The sequence below is a fragment of the Centruroides sculpturatus genome, unplaced genomic scaffold, assembly GCF_000671375.1.
Source record: "Centruroides sculpturatus isolate CEXI.00-Female unplaced genomic scaffold, Cexi_2.0 scaffold179, whole genome shotgun sequence".
NCBI classification, from domain to species: Eukaryota; Metazoa; Arthropoda; class Arachnida; order Scorpiones; family Buthidae; genus Centruroides; species Centruroides sculpturatus.
This window is the reverse complement of record NW_019384425.1, coordinates 351,615-375,315: the sequence shown is the minus strand read 5'-3', so window position 1 is coordinate 375,315 and position 23,701 is coordinate 351,615. Positions and strand designations below refer to the sequence as shown.

The window sequence follows — 23,701 nt, the reverse complement described above, 5'->3', positions numbered from 1 at the left end:
CTAAATAATTTTTCTGTTCCATTTTTTTTAATCAGTTCTGCCGGTATTCCTCCAGGACCACTTGCTCTATTATTCTTCAGTTTCTTACATGCTTGTTTAATCTGTTTTGCCTCTAGATCAGTGTTTCTCAACTTCTATTGAATCGTCGCCCCCTTCAATAAAACCGTTACGTAGTATCGCCCCCTTCACTACAAAATTCCGTTGCCGAGGGACAAGGCTAACACCAAATTCGTACTACATCGAATAGACTAGTGACTATATAATGTTATTTGTTTGATTATTGTACGATATACCGAATAAAATATTTAATTATTCTTAATATAATGTTTTACTATATCGCCCAGAAAATTGTTTTTTCACCCCCAAAATATAAATTGTTACTAATCGCCCCCTGAACATGGAAAAACGCCCACATGGGGCGATATCGCCCCCGTTGAGAAACACTGCTCTAGATGAATTGGCATATCATTTTCTATGTTTATATCTTTTGTCATGAATTGAATTCGACCCTCTGTTAATAAATTTTTATAATATTCTTCCCATTGTTTAACTGAAATAAACTGTTTATTTCAGTTAAACATTTTATTACTATTACTTTTATTTCTAACATTTTTAGGAATTTTATGCTTCAGTGCATTTTCGTCCTCCTATTTCTCTACAATTTCTATCTCAACACAATCTTTTCTTTTCGAGAATTAATTTTTTTGTTGACTTTTAAGTTCTTTATATCTTATTCTATCTTCTTTTTTCGTGTTCATTCATTTTAAGTAAGTTACGTCTTTTGTTGTATCATATTTTCTATCTTTGTTCCATCAAAATTTTTAAAAAGATTTTCCATTTTTTGTCCATTTGTCCTAGGGCTTCACTTACTGCTTCATGTAGTGCTGGTTTTAGATTTTCGTATAATTCTATAGTATTATCATATTCGTTTTCTTTTAATTTTTCATATAATCTTGTCTGTAACAATCTTCCGTACTTTCTTCTGCTAAGCTTTCAAGATTAAATTTCAGATCTTTAATTCCATTTCAATTTTTTCTTCTTTCTGTGTTTGTGTTACTCTTTTGTAAGGAATAATGATTTTTGCTCTTACCGGATGGTTTGAGCCGCAGGTAACACCTCTCCGTGCTCTTACATCTAAAATTTTAATTTGGGTTCTTTGCTTCGTAATAACATAGCCAATAACTGATTTCCACTGCTTAGTATGTTGAGTCCAAGTATATTTATAAATATCTTTATGTTTAAAATAAAAACATATTATTAATTTTAAAGTATTACAAAAGTTTATTAGTATTTTTAAGTTTATTTTCCATTGGCATTCGTTACATTTTCTCCAAATTGTCCAATAATTTTGTTATTTCTCAATGATTACGTTCTTGCATTGAAACCTCTCAGTAACATTATTTCTCTTGTCTCTCCAGTTTCATCTATCGCCTCTTGCATCTTGTTGTAAAACAAAATCCTTACCCTTATGGGATTCATTCTTAGTTGGTGCACAAATTCCAATGATAGTAATTCGTCTTCTAAAAATAGGTTAACTTTCATTATTCTTTCATCTATTGTTTCAAAATTGATAATATTTCTCTTAAATTTATTTTTTATCATTATGGATACACCACATTTTGCTCTTTCTTTTTTTGGCACGCCAGAGTAAATATGCGCATAATCTTTTTAGTTCTTCCACTCCCGATCCTACCCTTTCTTTTTTGTTTCTGTTCAGATCCTTGTACACGGACAATGAATTTGGCTATATTCCATGTAACCAAACTCATTGTCCGTGTACCTTGCCTTTATCATATTACCATACCAGTCTTTTACCATATAATTCATCCGGTTCCTTTTTCTTGGAACTTGAGATGTGATTTTTTTTTACAGGAGATAGGGTGCAGGCCTATCAACCAAACCCCCAACCTGGAGGACTAGATTGTCTCTTTTTCTTTGGTAGGATCACCCTAGCCGGACAGGTGTCTGGGTAGGGTGGTCCTACCAGTAGCTAAGCTACCACCGGCATAGCTCTCCCAGTCATCTGTAAGCAAGCTCCCCCACCACAACAAAGTAGTGACACCATCGGAGGAGAGATAATACAATGAATTATTTCATTATTTGTCAGGTATGTGATCCAAACATGAGAATAAATAGCATTAATACAAAATTTTTTGAATCAACACGATTCGTATATATGGAAAAGCTGCAACTTGAGACAAGCTTTTATAGAGAGAAGAATTAAAAAGAAAAATAACTTCTCTCCATTTTCCATATTACAGTATTCTTGTTTTGTCTATACATTGGCCACAGCAGTTTTAGAATGATTAATAATTGCAGTTATTTCTCTGAAACTTTACAATACCTCGTAATTCAAATTCAGTATTAAAATTAATTTTATTGTTATATTATAATAATATTTTGTCTTGTCTTAACCGTTACGTTGAATTTTATAAACATTACAAAACATTAAATTTTATACATTTTATTATATCTATCTCAAAAATTCTTGTATATTTCTTTTCTACTTATGGTATCTATCATTCGTAAAGTGATAAAGGTTTTGTAGGCCTTCCGAAGAGGGGAGGGGTTATGGAAACTTAAACAAACTAGGACCAGAGGGGGCGAATACAAATTTCAAGAAAAATGCGATAATAATTTATGAACAGCCCCATAGTGTTCCAGAATATTTTATCTCTTTGTGAATTGATTGTAGGAGCTCGTGCAATGGACCGTTAAAATCACCACTCTCTAGAAATAGAGAGACACGGAAATCACGAAATTCGGCACAAAATCCAAATTTTTAACATTAAATTGAGTTACACAACAATAAAATTTTCTTGTTGAAAGAGATCTATTGTTAACTCGTGCGATTATTTATTGCGAGTGGTTTTTCGTGTTTTGCTTCATTTGCAGCGATTATTTAAGTAAGTTTAGACTACGATTTCTCTAGATTTAAATACTTTTAACTCTGATAAGCAGAATATCACAATAAGTGGCAGTGGTTTTCAATAAAAATTAATAGGTTTTCTTCAGAGAAATCAAATCTTTTCCTTTGAATCTGTTCTCTCCAAATAGTCTTTTTATTGTTAATTTTCCAACGGAATTGTTTAAGTAAAATAAAAATTAATAAATAGTCTACTTTAAATCTGTTATTTCCCGCTATAGTTTATATATTACATGCCTATATACATCAATATCCCGTCCGAATCTTAATTAATTCGAAAAAATCGAGTTCATTCGTCGTAAATGCCATTTAAGGTCATTAAATGACGAAAATGTCACTTAGAATCATTTATTGATGTAAATGACACTTAACGGCATTAAATCACACTTAATTGATGAAAATGGCACTTAGGGTCATGAAATGACATAAATGCCATACAATGGCATTAATTGACGTAAATGCCATTTAAGAGCATAAAATGACTGAAATGCCACTTAGGGTCCTTAAATGATGCAAATGCCATCTGTGATCACTAAAATGTTGCTTAGGGAAAGCTCATTCCGATAGCTGTTTATGCTGGTGAGTCCTGGAAGACACCATGAAACATCAATAGAATGCCCGATGTTTTCCAACAGAGATGCCTACGATGAATCCTAAAATGCCAGCCTATCGTTATGGAGACCCGAGTTCAAATCCGGGAGAACGACCCTAAGTTTTTCTCGAAGCGCCAGATACATGGCACTCTTATCTCTTACCACCAGCCGCCGCTATTCTGGTCTGCTAGAATCCACGATGGGCTTATGACCTATATTATGATGCTTATCTGTTTTCTGTTCGGTACCCGTTCAGAAAACATAATTTCATTCATGTTACAATTTTTCTATTTTAGGGAAATTTTCATCGCAAATATATTAAGCATTTTGGTGTAATTTCTGAGAAAAATAAAGTATATCGACAGTTTCTTCAATATATACGCAATAATTTTGTCTACTTTTATACCATTTAAAATTCTTTTAACGATTAGGTATTGTAGCATGATTGCAATTATAGAACATTTTACAATATAGTAAATTATGTTTAATTATATAAAGTTTGACGATGAAATTCACATCGAAGCAACATTGCATTATAATACTTTTAAGGAATTCAGTAATCTATCATGTCTGATCTACTTCATTACAACATACCTCATAAATATATTCAAGTTCTAACCGATATAAGATATAATCCTAAACACGCAAATATCGATTAAAATTAATTAAACTGCTCTACGAAAATGGAAAAAATTTACAACTTCTTCAAGTAATACTGGAATTAAAATTCCATATATTATGAACTAAAAGCTACAAATATTTTAAAAAGAACGACATTTTCACAACTAAATAATGCTAACAATTTACAGCATTTGATACGTCATCTTACATTATCCTATAATTAGTAAGCAATTTCCTGTAATTATTTTCAATAGAACGAATTAAACTTTCGGTGTCCTGTAGTCGCTTATAACTTAAGCACTTCTATTCTACGTAATAAAGTCAAGTTTAAATATGAAAATCATTTTAAAAACTTTTCGAAACTATAATAAAGTCAATAATTATTAATTATTAAAACTCTTCCGAGCGAAATACTTTTAAAATATATTTACAACTTTGAGAAATATACTGGTTATTTCAATCAAGTATTCTTCCTCAACAAATACGTGAAAAAAATGGATATTGAAACTTACAATGGATGCCCCGTATGTTTGATGTACGCAAGTTTTCAATCTTGCAAAGTTTTTGGCATAAACATTGTAGAGGATTGCAGATGTTTCAATAATTTTTATGACTCGGAGAAAGAAAAAAAGAAAATTTCCTTCTTTTTCTACCATGTCTACTCGAATCTGATCGAAGTAGTTTGGTGTTTGGCTATCTTTAGATTCACTCTGGATATCCTGGAGACTGGCGTAATTTGCAGCGATTGGTTGCTGTTATTCGGAGAAAACTTAATAATACTGAAATACACATTCTTCTTGTTCTTTCTACACGCTGCTATTCAATTTGGCCTTTGTAAGAGAAAAAGACTCAATTTCTACTACAAGGAGAGTAGTTACAACAATGAAATTAATTTATCAAAAACTCTTGAAATTATATCGGTTGTTACATTTTTTGTTTTAGTCTGTATGTTCTTTTTTCTTATTACTATTGCAGACGTTTTCCTATTTCCTGTATTCAAAATTAGCGAATTAGACTCGGTTGCATTATTATGCACGGTATTTAGCACGTGGGAAGCAATTGAAGGTACAGTCATAGTTGCATTACTAATGGTTCAAATGTATTTGATTGGTACAATACTGTATTACAGATTGAATTACTTGACAGGAATTATTAGAGATGCAATTAAAAATTCTAGAAATAAAAAGTTTTTACTGGATGAAATAATAGTCAAGCATACAGAAATTTTGGACTGTTTTGATCAGATGAACGACACATGGGAATAGGTTCTGCTATTTTTATACGCAATATTTATTTACCTAATATCTTTTTTTATGTATAGTATTTTATTTACGAACATGAAGATGAAGATTTTAGTCGCAGTGTTATGTTGGTTTTCCTTTTTAAATTTCATCGTAATTTGCTTTCTTTCTTCTCGGCTGATAGCCAAGGTGAGTCATATTTGATATTTGTAATAAATTTTAATTTTGACTACTTATTTCTTCTATCGTACCCTTTGTAAAGAGAATTTTGTAATAGTAAAAATGCAGCATGAAGCATGGTGCGTCTCTATCAGATGAAACTGACGTACAGTACAGTACGACAATATTTGATCTATTTGTGTTTATTAACATACTAACATACATAGTCAACTTCATTTATATTATTTGGTATTAATATATGTAATTCTGTATGTCCTTCCTACATGATTACATTCTAATTATTAAAACATAATTAGAGATTTAAATGACATAATCAGCAAACCAAATTTCCATAAATAAATTGTCAAATATAGAAAGGGAGATTTTTTTCGGCTCCAGGTGTGCCAAATCTCTGGAAAAGGTCAAAATTTAGCCTATTACCATACTCACCCTGTCATATTTTATAACATCAACGAAAGTAAATAGAATAAAACGTTGCATGTAGTCCCTATAATTTAACTGTAAAACATTTTGCTATTTTAAAGCGATTAATTACAGTCGTCATTAATATCATCTCAATAAATTAATTAAAACCAATAATCTTAGGTAATGATTTCATTTAAGTCAATCGTATGTTTAATTTATAGCTTTATGGAAATTTTATAGAAGTAAACATGGCCTCTTCTGCATACAGAACTTTACCAGATNATTAATTACAGTCGTCATTAATATCATCTCAATAAATTAATTAAAACCAATAATCTTAGGTAATGATTTCATTTAAGTCAATCGTATGTTTAATTTATAGCTTTATGGAAATTTTATAGAAGTAAACATGGCCTCTTCTGCATACAGAACTTTACCAGATGAATTGAAGGTGATAAATGATTAAATTTTCTTTTTCTGAAAATAATATCTTCAAACATTTTACTTATTAATTGCATTATTAATAAGTAAAATGGAGCTATGGCGAATCGTCGTTTGAGCGCTTGTTCTTTTTGCAAGCACAAAGTTTTGGAAAATGACTTATCTACTTTTATACCATTTAAAATTCTTTTAACGATTAGGTATTGTAGCATGATTGCAATTATAGAACATTTTACAATATAGTAAATTATGTTTAATTATATAAAGTTTGACGATGAAATTCACATCGAAGCAACATTGCATTATAATACTTTTAAGGAATTCAGTAATCTATCATGTCTGATCTACTTCATTACAACATACCTCATAAATATATTCAAGTTCTAACCGATATAAGATATAATCCTAAACACGCAAATATCGATTAAAATTAATTAAACTGCTCTACGAAAATGGAAAAAATTTACAACTTCTTCAAGTAATACTGGAATTAAAATTCCATATATTATGAACTAAAAGCTACAAATATTTTAAAAAGAACGACANTTGCTTGAAAAATAATTCCAAAAAATATTTAATAAACTATAAAAGGTGCATCGTAAAATGTAAAAGTTTCTACGTGCTATAACTCTAGAAGAAATGTAGACACAATGCAGGTAAAAAGCAAGAAATATATCAAAATTTCCCATTTCTAAAATGTACATATAATATATTAAATATGTTTAAAAAACCGTAATGGATTTTTAGTTCTAGATAAAAAAGATATTACAAAATGATATGGTGACAGGTAAATTAAATAAAAAATAATAATCATAAAAATATTGATATGAAAGAGGCGAAGTCAGTAATTAGGTTTCACTTTGTTTTTCAAATCTTGTAAACATGTTCCATAAAAGTTTGTTAATTGTTGTCAGAATCATGCACTACGTTGTCACGAGTCGTTGTTTAAAATGTATTAATTGATACAAAAATACAGGTGGGTTCCAGACGTAAAAAACATCACGATCGTTAATTAATCATTGTTTTGGGAATTTCGACTCAGCATTATAGCTTATTGAGTGAAAAAGCAACGACAGAAGTATTGTTTTTCAGAGTCAACACTAAGGATATGTCAGAGGATGTTCTCAGAATTTTTAAGTACACTACAAATAAACTTGTAATATATCACCAAAAATAAAATATACGAGTTTTACGAGTTCAAAGGTTTATAGTATTCTTTAGTTCAACATACTATACATCATTAGGAATTTTTCGTTTAGAAAATATAATTTCGTTCGTCGTCATCCTTTCTCTATTTCGTGGAAAGTTTCATCGCAAATATCAAATACTTCAGCGTAACTTCCGAGAACAATAACAAAAATTTCGCTCAACATTCAGCAAGGGTGCACAAACTATGTCTCCCGGCCCAAATGCGGCCCGCAAACACATTTGACACATCACTTGAAAGAAACAATATAATGAATAACGTAACTGATAGAACTAGACATACTTGCATATATGTGAAATATCCAAAATATTTGTGGCCCGCCTACTTATTGACTTATGTGCAATTTGGGTCACCAAGCAAAAAGTTTGGGCACCACTGTTTTACAGTGCTGAAAGTCTTTCAACGTAAAGAATTATATTATAATAATGAATTATGATTTTAGGTAAGCATACAATATATTAAATTCTGTTTAATGATAAAAAATATGACGAAGAAATAGAAGTAATATTATAATTTAATGTATCTATCTATTATACAGTATTTATCTATTACTGTATCTTCATTTTAATATATTTTTAAGTTTTATAACTCATTCCAAAATTTAAAAAATAACTATTATGTGAAACTGTGAAAATAGTCAAATTAAACAGCAACTTTTTATATGCATTATATGTTTGTAAAAAGTTGCTATTTGATTTGATGTATCTATCTATTATACAGTATTTATCTATTACTGTATCTTCATTTTAATATATTTTTAAGTTCTATCCAATATAGTACTAAAGACTAGAATAACAAATACCCGAAACACGCAAATATCGATTAAAATTCATTAACCTATCCTAAGAGTATGGAAAATTTTCCGACTCCATTTGAATGCTGTAACAAATTAAAATTCCATATTTTATGAACTAAAAGTATTCAATAATTTCTAAAGAGCGATAGTTTCGGAATTAAATAACGTAAACAATTTACAGCACCTAATAATCTTACTTCATTCATTAATTAGCATTTGCCGTAAGCTTCTTTTTGTAAGCAAAATCAGACATTATCTATTAATGCAGCCGTATTCGACGCTATCTGGAAAAATATTTAGTAGTACAAATACAATAAATCTGGTATAGTGTTATTTCAGCACATGCAAAGATATTTTCGTAAAAATGAATTATTTACAAAACATACCACTAAAGCACTTTTGGCTCTGCAAGCAAAAGCATTTTACTTGTACTGGACATTCATGCCACAGCACATTTTGCAATGTCCATCAGTGGCCGAGTGGATGAAACCACTGAACACTGATAGTTGGTCGTGAGTTCGGGCCTCGCCAACGGACTGGCCACATGGAGTTTTCTGGGTTATCTTTACGTTTATAACACCTAAACATGGGCCACTTGAGCATAGAAGTCCTCCCGGGAGGCATCCCACTCGACCCACGTATCGCGTTGCAGTAACTAAATAAACCAAACCACACTCGCAATTCAAGAAATATTGTTCAATGTGTCCCATTCTGAAGATCGCTGTTCCTCATCTTAATTGGTGCTTCTCACATTCAATGTGAAAGTCCTTCATTGCTGCCATATCACACAGTTTAAGTGTTCCCCATAAATGAAATTGTTTTCCCCCTCACTTGCAGCCGCAAAAATAGCATAATAGCGAGTTTTAATAATAACTTTTGTTACGGATTTGACTTCTGCTTGTCCTGAAATGTCACCATTTGACAAATTTCGTTGCATTTCGACTGCTCTCTACATACCGTTGAATAAGATATATATGATTTTCTGGAGTTTTTGAATTTAGAAAATAATTTTTATTATTTTTTACTTCGCTTATAAACAACTGATAAAATTATATATTTATTATAAAAATATATATTGTATTAATTAAATACATTATAACAAAATATTTCATTACTAATTGAGCATATACGTATATAGAATATTCTGTTTTGGATGCTTGCTTCTACAGACCGTCAAATACTTGCAACGTATTCAGAAATAATATCGCAGAGTTCATCCGGTTGGTCCAAGTGAATCCAATTGCTACAATTTTCTATGCATTTAAAAGATGCATTGGGAAAATGTTTCTTCAAACTTCCGTATTCTTCCGTTCTGAAAAATAAACAAAAATTAATCATTCTATTTTTTAAATTCAAGAAATACAAATACCATTTAATTGTTTTGAAAAATGTAATAAATTTAGATATTGATATCATAAAGTTTAACTATGTCACCTAAAATATGGGCGGACATTCCATTAAGAAAACATCCAGCAATAATACCATGATTCTTGCACACACTATTCACTGTGGATTATCTGACGATACTAGATGCCACATAGGCTTAGCGGAGATAATTTTCAGTTCTTGCTACATTTTATTTTTATTGTTTTTTTCTACAGTCATTTTACTCGGCAACAGTGTAATTAGATGCAACGTTTTTCCATGCGACAAATATTTGAACTCGTATCTTTAAATATTTGAATACAATTTTTTTTCTTCGAATAATGCCAAAAGATGCGTGCCTAGTTAGAGAATTGTATTTTTGTATGACTCCATTTCGCCAAATCGCAAACGTTTTCACGCGCTATCGTTTTTCTAAGTCAATCGTGGTTTCTGCCAAGTCCACAATGAGACGGCCGGGTGATCGGGAAGTGACCCGACATATCCGGATCAAACCACCTTCGAAAAATTTACAGATGTTTTTATACAGCCAGGTGATTCTGGGTCCCACAGAGCAATAGACTAATACTTTAAACGCTTTGGCCAATTGATCTCAATTATATGATTACATTAGAAAACTAATATCAACTTTCTTATCTATTATCCTGGATAAAAGAATGAGTTCTTTACTAATTTCCATGTGTTAAATTTAGAAAACATCTCAGAATATATGTACCATGCCGCATTTCCGAGAAAGCTTTTACAGCATATGGCCACTAACAAAACGTAACTAAGTATTCAACGACATGCACTGTACATTGCAGTTGTACTATTAGGATAACACTTGTTTGACTACAGAATGTTGGATAAATAATTATCAAACTCCACAACTACCACTCACATAAGAAAACTGAATAGACTAGAGGTGGGTATTCTGGTCAGAATCGTTCCAAAAGAACTGTTCCGAACTCGGAACGACGAGGATCAGTTCCACACGGAATGTCGAGACGGTTCCTGTCGGAACTATCAGTAGGCTACTAACGCATTTTTCATTCTGTACTTTTACGAATATGGTTTTCCACGGAATGGTGAATTTTTTACCTGAATTTGAACTAATGAAAATGTTCCACTGGCTTTTATGATTAACCAAATCTGAGGGACCCGGGATCGAATCTGACGGTTCGATCTCGGGTCCCTCAGAGCAGCAGGCTGCCACCATGACCGCTCGGTCACCAGCCGTCGGTTATTTCAGCTTACAATAGTTATGTTTATCGCGAAATGACGAGGAGATCAAATCAGAAGAAGAGTGAGATGTTCGGATTTCAAGAAAGTCTATATTTTCCTGTGTTCCAGAGAATAAGTATGAAAAATTTGGTGTGGATCGGACAAAGGGCTTAAAAGTTAATAAGGGAGATGAAATCAGGAGAAGAGTAAGATGTCCAGGTTTCGTGATAGAGGAGAAGGTGGTATTATGGAACCCCAATTACATTTTAGTGAATTGCAAACAAGGTATCATAACTACACCCACATTTTTTGTGCGAAAAGTACTGGTAACTAGTAAACTAAATGTTCCTAATTGGATTTTTTGCTAGTGTAATTATAAGTATGGTTTTTTTAAGGCTTTTGTACAAAAAGTCCGAAAGTAGGCTTAGAGAAAATCGGGTGGTAATATGGAACCTTACTGTATATTTCCAAAAAAATGCTTTAATGTAGCCAAAAACAAATAGGAAAGGACAAAAAATGTTAAATAATTACAAAATTATTTACTCCAATGTATTTTATCGCAAAAATGCTTTTATAATAGAAAAATATGACCTCCATCAACAATATATGTATTCCAGCAGCTCTTTTTCGATATTTTCAGGAAGAATTGACTTTCTACCTAGTGTCTTTTTCTCGAATTGCTCCGGATGAATGTCTGATTGCAAAGAGAGAGTTCGGAGGAGTTGAGTTCCATATTACTGTAAAAGCACCAAAGGGGTCCGTATTTCACGCATCGCCATCTCGAATTATCTTATGTCTGTCGAGACCAAAATTTAAAAAAAGTGAACATCACACAGATTAATATGTACCCCTAAGTCTCTGGAACGGAATACATGCACCAGTGAACCTACAACTACGATTTTCTCGATTTTCTCGATTATATTTGAGTATTGCACTTTAGTATTTTACAGGTAGTACACTCACATGTGTACTACCTCTACAACAAAGATCATCAAAATCCGTTACCCCAAAGCAGTAGGCTCTCCTTGTAAGATTAAATCGATCCGCAATAGTTTAGAATTCCTATATTATACTAGATATAAAGTCGAGCGTATCCGATTACAGTACATGACGGAAAATTTTGAGTGCCAAATAGAAATCATCGTGTTATAATTAGTTAGGAACAATACGTTTACTTTCGGGAATAAAATTGTTGTTCGTTTAAAATTGTTGGCTTTCTTAAATATAGATTAAAACAAAAAATTCTACTAAATATTTTGAGAAAATATAATTTTACTAAATTAATAAAATAATGTTAAAATTAAAATTATGCTGTATATAAAAGAAACTCATTATCAAACAAATTAGGCTGATAATATCATTGTTAATGCCGAATATAAATATCTCTTACTATCGACTGAACTAAAGGAAGAGAAACTCGGATTGTTACATTGTTACATTGTAATGGTTAAATACTAAAGACATTTTCATAATATTCTTTAATAAATATTTTTCGTGTTTATTCATAAAGAAAATGTTATATTCAAAATATAACACTGATTTATAATAGTCTGATTATCTGCAGTTATTAAAAAAAAAAAGCTTTTCTAACTGAATGTGAAATGATCAAAGTTTAAAAATTAGTAAATAAAATCAGAACAGAACCTCGATTATCCGAGTTCCGATTAACCGAGGTTCCGTATTATCCGAGCCGAATCTCTAAGTGGATGCACAACTTTTCTTACACTGTAATTCGTAAAAGAAAGTCTAAATCAGAAACACACACTACAAAATGATTTCTTTCTATAGACCTGTATAATTTAACTACAATTTGAAACAAACCATTAAATTTTAAGATGTAACTATAATAATACATTTTTATTCTTAAACCTACTGTACTTGTCAGCTGAATAATAAATGATGTAGAAATATATGTTTTTACATATGATTAAATTCACAAAGGTACAAATACCATATAAAGCTTTTATGTTAGTAATTTTTAATCCGAATGGACCGTTTTATTCGCGTTTTCGATTAAATGAGTACCATGGTTCACATTATCTTGGATAATCGGGGCTCTACTGTATTTAAAAATGAACTGTCATCTTTCGTCTTTCTTCTGCATTCATTGAATAATTATTATAACTCTTCTTTTGTTTATTTCCATGTTAGAAAAAGTTATTTTTGTTTTATTAAGTTACTTAGAAGTGATACGGATAAATATATTATTAATCAAATTAAATGCAATGATTTATTATTCGTTATCATACTGGAATAAATTAATCATTGTTACATCAGAAAAACAAGAATACTTACGCGATTGATTCAGAGGTAGAGGTGTGGATCACTAAAGTTCTACCGTGATAAACGCCGTGTAAAGGATAGATTTTCTCAAAAATTTTATCCAGATATACAGACATTTCCAGCACCTTCAAATTTACTTTCCAGTTTATACCAAAAGTATCTTCTCGTAGATTCGACAGAATTATATCACGAAGTGCCGGAATCTAAAATTAGAAAACGAGAGAAACTTCCGTATGGTTTCCAACTTTTTAACTTGTTAAAATGATTTATAAATAAGCACTTTTACACAATATTTTCTTAAAATTCTAAAAGGTACTTGTGATAGTTCGTGAACATGTAAAAAAAATATATACGAATACATAGATTATATCAAGATCTCGACGATCTTGATATAAGATGGGGATTTTTCTTCGGGCCAGAGAAAACGTAGGGACCTGTAGTGGTTCTTATTCCTATAAATTAAAGTTTATAAAATTTCCTTTCATTAATAAAGAATCACTCTACGTATTTTATTTGTTGGGGAAAAATGAAATAAACAGTCCTATAAAGGTCAAAAGGGCACGCTTTACCTCCCACTCTCCTGCATAATAATAAATCTGTAAATTCTATCATTTATTGAAATAATTTGAGTTTTGAAACGAAAAATCGTATTTTCCAAGTACTGTACATCTTGGAGAATAAACCTTACCTCTATTTTATCTTGAAAATATTCTTCAAATATCTCTCTAGCCTTTCTGAAAGAGTTAGTTTTTCTAACGAAAAGCATAGCTCGAAACATATGACATACAATAAGGCCTAGTCTACTAATTTCGTTTTCTGGATATCTCAATGGAGATGCCTCAATCAATATCAATTGTTTAATCAGTTGCGGCTAAACACAATAAAAAGCAAATGAATAAAATTGCAAGTAATGAAACGTCAAAGCAATATTTGTTGTACTATAATTTAGATTACAAATTACATTCACTGCCAAAAGTTAAGCACGAAACAGCGTTCCGTGCTTAACTTTTGGCAGTGAGTTTACATTGAATGCTGATTATCTGCTGAAGTTCTAAACAGATGGTTGGAACAGAGACGTAGCAATGTTTTTGTCGCTTTTGGCAAATACCTCAACTGGTGTCTGTTTTTAACTTATTTTAATTAGCAGAATGATAAATACATATATTATAAGAAATCATTTTATTACAAAGAAGAACTTATCAATATTATAGAAGAACAAAACATAGCTTCAAAATAAAATATTCAATATACATAGGGTGAGCCTGTAATTCCGATATTGAGATATAGATAAAGCCACAGTTTTTTAATTAATATTCATATGAAAATGACGATTTCCAGAGCTAGTTCTTGCGTTTGTTCATCAAGCCGATGCGTAGCGCAATTTTACGAATGGTTTAAAAGATGACTGATGGGAAATCGCAAAAGTGACATATTGGGCCGGCACAAATTATGGCAAAGAGCTCATAATATTTTTAGTTTTCTAGTCCACAGCGCATAAATGTTTACGAGAGGCGCAAACGTTTATGCAAATGCGGGGCAAATGCATTGCTACGGATCTGGTTGCAAGCACATTATTCGTTAAACAATATTTAAAATTACAACTTTATTTAATATTAAAATATTAATTTTTTTACCCTATGTTATATTAAACTTCAATCACTTCAGAGTAAATTAATGGAAACAATTAAAGAATTACAACAGATATTTGTACGCACTCTCTTGAAAGCCAAATCAATAGCTGCCGTTCCTCCAAAATTATGCCCAATTAAGATAACTTGTTCGCCAATTTTCTGCAGAAAGTTATTCAAGTCTTCGATATTATCCTCGTGGTTAATCGTCGACATCTTCGGGCTATCTCCATGATTTCGCATGTCAACAGCATAGACCTACATATAAATTATAATTTGTCTCTCAAAATGTAATTTTTTTTACACAAATAATAATACAGTAGTGCCTCGTATAACGTACGCCTCGAATAACGGACGCTGCGAACAACGGACTTTCTGTTTGGCCGTTACGTGAGGCGAACAAGTGCGAATGATGTTATCACTCTTTTGCTGTTGCCAATGGCAATCTGCTATTTTTATAATATATTAGTATTATCAAAATATATTATTAGTATATCTGAAGTACAGAGCTCCCGTTGGGATTCGGCTTGCTCCCTTGTTTATTACATACATCACCTCAGTGCAGGGTATTTACATTTATTCAAGTGTTGTGAAAATTATAGCTTCTAAAAAACAGAAAGGTGATTTCAATTGAAACAAGGAAATAAATCATCAGAAGGAGTAAAAGTTGACAAAAAGTTCCTTGTCAAATGGGGAGAGATTCAGGAGTTTCCCAACACTCATTATCCAAACACAGTTGAGGCCAACAGGATCAATGATCTCTTTACAACGACACCTTTGCCCGTCATTTCCGACAGGTGTTGAAGAAGAGAGAGAGAAACAGACCACCTTGGACATGCTTTTCAAGAAGCCAGCTGTCAAAAGACAAAGGATGGAACAAGAGGAGTTGACTCTGCAAGCCCCTGTAGCCTCTCCTGAATCTGACTCCGATTAAAAAACAATAAAAAGAAACCTGCTGCAATGTATAAAAAGTCTGTATCTGTATGAATGTGTGAAGAAAGTGTTCCTCCACCTCCTCCTCACAACATCTGACTACCCGGCATAATTGGTGACTGCTCCATTTTCATTTTTTTATGGTAGAGTACAGTTATTTTATGCTGCGGAACGAATTATATGTTTTAACATGTATTTCTATGGGAGAATACGTTTCGTATAACGGACTTTTCACTTAACAGACGTGCAATTGGAACGGATTAAGTACGTTATACGAGGCACCACTGTACTTTAATTAATGTAATAAATTATATTTGTGTACAAAAAATTAAAGTTGAAATCTCAGAAAGAACGAACTGAACAGAAATGGAAAGAATGGTTATTTTTTGTAACTTTCTTTAATGCCATCTTGGTAAATATGCAGCTCTTTGTTTTATCTGGTGAACATTATAATTTATCTATTTAATCTAATTTGAATCGTGAATTATAGCTACATTGTATGTGAAATTTAATCTCCAGTCTTCAAAATATATACTTTGTAATGTAAAAATCATAAATTACTCTAAAATAGTTATAATGTATATATATTACAATTATTATTATATATATTATGTACTAGTATTATATATATATATATAAAGTACATATAAGTATAGGTATGAACATTTATATATAAACATGTAAATTTTAGTAAAAAAAACCCCATATTACTAATTGCGACATCGTCACAATGCCGTGCTATAAGTTTTTATATTTTATACAAATATTTTGAATTGNATTATATATATATATATAAAGTACATATAAGTATAGGTATGAACATTTATATATAAACATGTAAATTTTAGTAAAAAAAACCCCATATTACTAATTGCGACATCGTCACAATGCCGTGCTATAAGTTTTTATATTTTATACAAATATTTTGAATTGAAATCACTTCACTTCCCGCTCAGACCGGAAGTTCGTATATAGTTAATCGGGGTCTCGGCACGTAACCATTCCCTATCTGTCTCGATTTTCATCTGGCTCCGTTCTCGAGATTAGCGAAGAACAGATAGACTGACGAACGACAGTATGATTATATAGGTCTAGAATTTGAAAATTGCAGCCCAATGATTTAAGTTGCTTATATTATATAAATAAATATAAAGTACCTTAGTAGATAACGTATTTGCCAGAGAGGTAGCAATTCCTTTCCAATTTTCTTTATTGTCGACTAAACCGTGAAAAATCACAATTGGTGTGTTAAAAGAACTTCTATTGTTCTCTTCGCCACTGTGCAAAGTATAAGCCAGACCTTCTGATTCTTCTCTAAAAAAAATAAAAGTAAATTTATACATAAAGATTTTTCATATTATTTTAAATAGAAAGAGAAACGAAATTTACTGTCCGAAATCTTCCATCTTAACTAAGACAATACTGACACAAACCGAGCAAGTCGCTTCGGTAATGATTAAAAATGATTAACGACGATGACGCTTATTAATTATAATGTAAACTTACTTGTATCCCGGGACGCCTCCTAGTACGTGTTTTTTACAAATTCCCATGAGGTATGTTTGATATACTTAATATATGAAAGTTTAAAGCACGTAATATTTATAAGTTTGATGCATATTTAAGGTTTAAAGCACGTAATATTTAAAAGTTTTATGCACTTAATATATACAAATATATACAATTCTTTATCTTAAAAACTAATCTTAAATCAATACACAAACAGCAAACAGGATTTGTATATTAGAAAGTGATGAAAACTGTTGTGATTATCTTTATATTAGAAAGTGATGAAAACGTTGTGATTATCTTTATTCAAAGTAGTTGAAATAAATATAAATAATATATTTCAAAAATCTAGTTTTGTTTCCTTCATCTCTCCTGTCAAAAAACTTCCCTATAAACAACATAATAAAAAGAGACCTGCTGCAATGTGTAAAAAGTCTGTATCTGTATGAATGTGTGAAGNACAAATTATGGCAAAGAGCTCATAATATTTTTAGTTTTCTAGTCCACAGCGCATAAATGTTTACGAGAGGCGCAAACGTTTATGCAAATGCGGGGCAAATGCATTGCTACGGATCTGGTTGCAAGCACATTATTCGTTAAACAATATTTAAAATTATAACATTATTTAATATTAAAATATTAATTTTTTACCCTATGTTATATTAAACTTCAATCACTTCAAAGTAAATTAATGGAAAGAGTTAAAGAATTACAACCGATATTTGTACGCACTCTCTTGAAAGCCAAATCAATAGCTGCCGTTCCTCCAAAATTATGCCCAATTAAGATAACTTGTTCGCCAATTTTCTGCAGAAAGTTATTCAAGTCTTCGATATTATCCTCGTGGTTAATCGTCGACATCTTCGGGCTATCTCCATGATTTCGCATGTCAACAGCATAGACCTACATATAAATTATAATTTGTCTCTCAAAATGTAATTTTTTTTACACAAATAATAATACAGTAGTGCCTCGTATAACGTACGCCTCGAATAACGGACGCTGCGAACAACGGACTTTCTGTTTGGCCGTTACGTGAGGCGAACAAGTGCGAATGATGTTATCACTCTTTTGCTGTTGCCAATGGCAATCTGCTATTTTTATAATATATTAGTATTATCAAAATATATTATTAGTATATCTGAAGTACAGAGCTCCCGTTGGGATTCGGCTTGCTCCCTTGTTTATTACATACATCACCTCAGTGCAGGGTATTTACATTTATTCAAGTGTTGTGAAAATTATAGCTTCTAAAAAACAGAAAGGTGATTTCAATTGAAACAAGGAAATAAATCATCAGAAGGAGTAAAAGTTGACAAAAAGTTCCTTGTCAAATGGGGAGAGATTCAGGAGTTTCCCAACACTCATTATCCAAACACAGTTGAGGCCAACAGGATCAATGATCTCTTTACAACGACACCTTTGCCCGTCATTTCCGACAGGTGTTGAAGAAGAGAGAGAGAAACAGACCACCTTGGACATGCTTTTCAAGAAGCCAGCTGTCAAAAGACAAAGGATGGAACAAGAGGAGTTGACTCTGCAAGCCCCTGTAGCCTCTCCTGAATCTGACTCCGATTAAAAAACAATAAAAAGAGACCTGCTGCAATGTGTAAAAAGTCTGTATCTGTATGAATGTGTGAAGTAAGTGTTCCTCCACCTCCTCCTCACTACATCTGACTACCCGGCATAATTGGTGACTGCTCCAGTTTCATTTTTTTTATGGTACAGTACAATTATTTTATGCTGCGGAACGAATTATATGTTTTAACATGTATTTCTATGGGAAAATGCGTTTCGTATAACGGACTTTTCACTTAACGGACGTGCACCTAGAACGGATTAAGTACGTTATACGAGGCACCACTGTACTTAAGTCGGGACTGGACAATCGCTGGTCGCAATGCATGCGGGACAATGTTCAAGCATTGCCGGAAGTCATCTCTAAGTAACATTACCTTCCCACCAAATGGAATTTGATATCCAGTTACCTCTCTTAGAATTCTGTCGATGGCATTCATAACATGGCTCGATGCCATGATGCATTCATCGACGATAAGCAACTTCGCTACTCTAATATTGCTTGCGTCTTTCGACTTCAAATCCAAATTTGAAATGGATGTTTCATTAACTTCTAATGGTAACTTGAATAGGGAATGGTAGGTTCTATCTCCACTGAGCAAGTTTGCCGCAATTCCAGTCGATGCTGTGGGAATGACAATTTCATTCCTTGCTCGAAGGTAATGAAGAAGAGTTCGGTACAAATATGTCTTCTCACTTCCTCCGGGTTCATCCTGGAAAAAACATTTAGGGTAGATAACTTCATCATTCAAAGCGTTGATTATCGTTGTGAATGTTTGTCGTTGGTCATCATTCAAAGATTTAATCATCTCATCTGCAGCCTCCTGCTCAACGTCTGAATCATAGATAATCTGATTCATACTTGGCAAATCGTAGCCCACATCAGATAAATTGAAATAGTAGAGTGAATGACCAAGAAGAGCCAGGGTATCTTTTACGTCCTTAAGTGCTTTTATCTTTGACATTCATCCTGTTTGAGATGTCACTCATAGTAAATGGCCTCCATCAAGTGCTGTAAATTATCATTCCATAACTTAAAGGCATCTGAGGGAAGGCCATAAGCACTGATATAGACAAACATTTGCCTAAGCTGGAATGGCATTGCATAAACAGTGGCATCATGAATTGTGTCTTGCCAAATCGTGTCATCCAAAAGATATCCCTTGCGCTTCGCTGCCTCTCGAAAGATACCTACTTGAACAGACTCGTTGTTCACCATAATTGTTCGTAAGTGTTGAAAAGATGTAACTGCCTTTTCGTGGCATAAAAGTAATCGAAGGTAGTATCTTTCTGGGTCTTTGATATTTACATTCACCATCCTCCCTATCACTTTGTCTCCTCCCATTTGTTTTCTTTCCCACTTTGCAATCGTATCCTTCCAAACGAAGTGGTTGGGTGTTACGGAATAAATAAAGTCATGTGCAGTTTCATCTACTATATTCAACTTAAACCATCCCGTCAATTTCGTATCTTTCCTCTGAGCTCGATCCGCAGCCACCTGCGTGTTCATTTCCCTGTTGAAAACACTAAGTGTTGATTTTCCAGATGTACCGGTAGTCTATAGATAGTGTGCGACTGAGCATGGTTCATAAATCTGGAAATTCGATGAATCGCTTCCAGTGCATTCGCATATCGTGAGTCCACATACTCCTTCGTCATATCTCTTTCGTTCTTCTCAGCACACAAAGGTTTGCACAATCACGACCTTTGTAAACGTAGGCTACTCGTATAAGTACTTCACACTCTTTACTGATGAAGAGATCTTCACATTTATGTGACAATTATATGTTTAGTAACAGGTATGGATTGTAAGGAACAATCCAGCTATTATCTATCAACTTCCCATTCACCTCAACAGATCCTTGATTCCGTCATCTATAATATGGATATTCATCCACATTTCCAAGGGTAACATCACAGAAGGACTTTGGGAACTTCATGCAATCATTGACAACCATACAGAGACTTGAAATGTTTCTCTTACCACATGGTCCATGGATCACATGTTTCGTGAATATTTCAGAGTCGTGGTGAAGTCTCTTTATCTGGAATCTCTGCCTTCACTATTTTATCAATATCTTCAGGAGTGGTAATTTTTTCGTCCTTGTCTAAGATAATCAGAATGTGTGTATGTGGAAGATCTCTCTTCTGGAACTCAATCACATGCACATGCGCAACAACCTTCCCAACTAATGACTTACTAATCAACACAGCCAACTAATGACTTACGTTTATTCGTAATGTCATCAAGAGGTTGTGTAAGTTTCAAGTTAAATACTCGCGCGACCAAGTCAGGTCAGAATTCAGCTTTTTCCCAAGGTTTGAGGTTTTCAGTTATTTCTTTCCATCTTGTTTTGCAAGTCATTGTTACAAATAAATCAGGCTGTGACAATGGCCATAGTATCTTGGTAATACTGCTGCATGTTTCGCGGTCCACCCTGGAAACTTGAAGGCAGTATAACTGTTTTTCCAATCAGGTTATTACTCCCATCAACTTCCTCATCCCGTTCTATCGCATCCATTAAACCATTATATTTTTCTGATCTCAATGTTGAATGATTATTTTTCACCCAGTATAAGTCATTCGCCTCAGCTCTCACATAAGCATCTACCATGTATTGTTGTGTCAATTTTCCCGCACTCAATATCGGATTAAATTTATCATGTCGAGAAGACAATCTGTAAGAGAAATATTCCATATTCATACTTATCCTTTCTCGTGTCTGTGCCCTATTTTTCTTCACTCTTGCAATCGTGGTTGTCCATCCGTCGTCTCCTCTAAGAAACAGTATAGCTATGTCAATGCATCCAGCTTTTCGTGTAGTATACTTACTCGTTGTATCCTTCTATTTGGGTTTAGAGGATCAGGATTCAAATGGAGGCTCTCCATCTTTTGTCTGAAAGACGATTGCCACCTATTTCCGGTGGGACTGTTGTATCTTCTCTTGTTAGTTTTCTTATCATGGACAATGGCTAACGCCAATTTAGTTGGTTCAATTCCTTCATTCTCTGCCTTCTCAATTGCTTCTCTCTCAACCTCATGTAACATCTTGAGGGCTTCTGCTATTGAATTGTCTTGAATTACTTCTCCAATTATCCTCATGATATTTTGATGACAATCTTTATTTTCGGGGAGACTCATGCGATGCTGTGCTGCTTCATCTGGATCGAGAATAAATTTGGACGAACTTCCGCTGTTTTTGCTCTTTCGGGTGAAATGTTCCAGTTCTGTAAACTATCTGTCCGCACACTCGAAGGCAGTAGGGTCCATTTCCAGCTGGTGGTTTGACATTGGCACCCGTAGATGCGAATGCGAATGAACTGTTGTAAGATCGAATACGTTTCATAAAATGTTTGCTCTCAGGAGCTTCACCATTCAAGAGGTACCTAAATGTTTCAGGGTAAGGCTTTTGTTCTACTTGGTCCTTTTGGCAACATCTTGAGAATTGATCGTGATGATTAGATATTTTCTCCCCTCAAGTTCTGTGATAAGCAATGTTTACAAACGACATCCATTGGCCCAAGATAATTATGTGGAAAATTGGACTCGTTATTTTCAGCATCTACTGAGACATTCTTAAATGCTAGATGTGTGTCGTTCTCTGTGTCTCTTTTAAGCTGGCGTCTATCAAATCGCTGCTGTTCAGTTTCGTTGACTTGTCGCTGTGGGCTCATTCGTTTTCTATTCGAGTCTCTCCGAAGTCTGTCACTACGCTCCTCATTGGTTTCCTGCGCACGTCTCTCCCTCTGTCTCGCAGCAGCGGCAGCTTTATGTTCCTCTTCAATGGCGTATTTCTTTGGTGGTGGTTCTCTCTTTTGGATTAATATATGGTGGATCCGACTCGATCAGGATGTGTATCGGAATATCGGCCATTTTCCAACAAATTTCCCGTGAATCAATGCGCGACGTTCAATGAGTTACACTCATTGAACGCCTTTTGTGTCTGCTCTAAATAATTATTTTTAATTACATCAAAGGATGTAATTAAAAATAATTATTTAGAGCAGACACAAAAGCGTCTGTCTGGTTCATCGGACGCATGCATCCATTATCGTTTCTTCGGAGACAGCCGCAGGTGCTGCATACTCCATACGAACAGAGAAGAATAGAATAGTCGACCTTTCATTTGTGGCTACTCAAATGAAAGGTCTACTCCGCCGTAGAACTGTTATTTTCCCCATGTGCGTTTGAAAGGACAACTGAGAAGACATATTTTTCTATTGGCTATTTAAGAATTTTCAGAAATTTTGTAAATTTAATTAATTTATTCAATGTCTATAAGAATAGAAACATTCTTTGTATAGATAACTTATAAATCACTAAAATATATATACGTTTTAAAGTAATCTGTAGAAAAAAGTGCCAATTATTCACCAAAACAGAACTGTCAAAAAATTTAAGCATTTATATACACTGCTGTTTGTGAACATTGCAACACCATAAAGAAATCATGATAGTAGCTTGAAACTTATAGGATATTTAAATCATGGTATAGTTTGTAGACAGTAAAATCTGTAGAGCGATGCACGTGTTCTAGGCTCAGTAGTGTCTTATTAGCTGTTAAGTTTGGGATATAAATACAGGCCTGTTTAGCTCTGTATTTATATACCAACCTCTTAAGTTGTAGAGGCAGAAGTCATATTCTTTCTTCAGAACACTCCTGGTGCTATATTCCAGCAGGACACATGTTCTACCACACATTGCCAGGAATATTCAAGACCTCCTCGAGGCACGGCAGATACCGTTTTTTTCCTGGCCTGCCCGTTCGCCAGA

General features: G+C 33.1%; 1 protein-coding gene, 1 long non-coding RNA gene and 1 pseudogene across 4 annotated transcripts; 1 reads left to right on the top strand and 2 right to left on the bottom strand.

Annotated features, from left to right (window-relative positions):
• Positions 1-1,464: 1,464 nt before the first annotated feature.
• On the bottom strand, positions 1,465-17,488 carry LOC111619522 (protein ABHD11-like). Of its 3 annotated transcripts, XM_023361253.1 has the most exons (7): positions 17,347-17,488; positions 16,998-17,154; positions 14,995-15,165; positions 13,968-14,150; positions 13,292-13,482; positions 9,541-9,722; positions 1,465-1,520 (listed from the first exon to the last, which is right to left on the bottom strand). In XM_023361253.1, exons 1-6 carry the CDS (start codon positions 17,391-17,393, stop codon positions 9,584-9,586), a joined length of 888 nt encoding a protein of 295 aa, XP_023217021.1. In that variant the 5' UTR covers positions 17,394-17,488; the 3' UTR covers positions 1,465-1,520; positions 9,541-9,583. The 3 variants fall into 3 exon arrangements, with proteins under 3 accessions (XP_023217021.1, XP_023217020.1, XP_023217022.1); XM_023361252.1 differs by lacking the exon at positions 1,465-1,520 and having other exon boundaries at positions 9,539-9,722; XM_023361254.1 differs by lacking the exons at positions 1,465-1,520; positions 17,347-17,488 and adding an exon at positions 17,230-17,287 and having other exon boundaries at positions 9,539-9,722.
• On the top strand, positions 2,802-6,247 carry LOC111619524. Its single transcript, XR_002755769.1, has 3 exons — positions 2,802-2,906; positions 5,462-5,570; positions 6,188-6,247. It is a non-coding gene; the product is annotated as an uncharacterized LOC111619524 (long non-coding RNA).
• Positions 17,489-20,433: 2,945 nt separating the features above from the next.
• Positions 20,434-22,602, bottom strand: LOC111619529 (annotated as a pseudogene).
• Between the last annotated feature and the right edge of the window lie 1,099 nt (positions 22,603-23,701).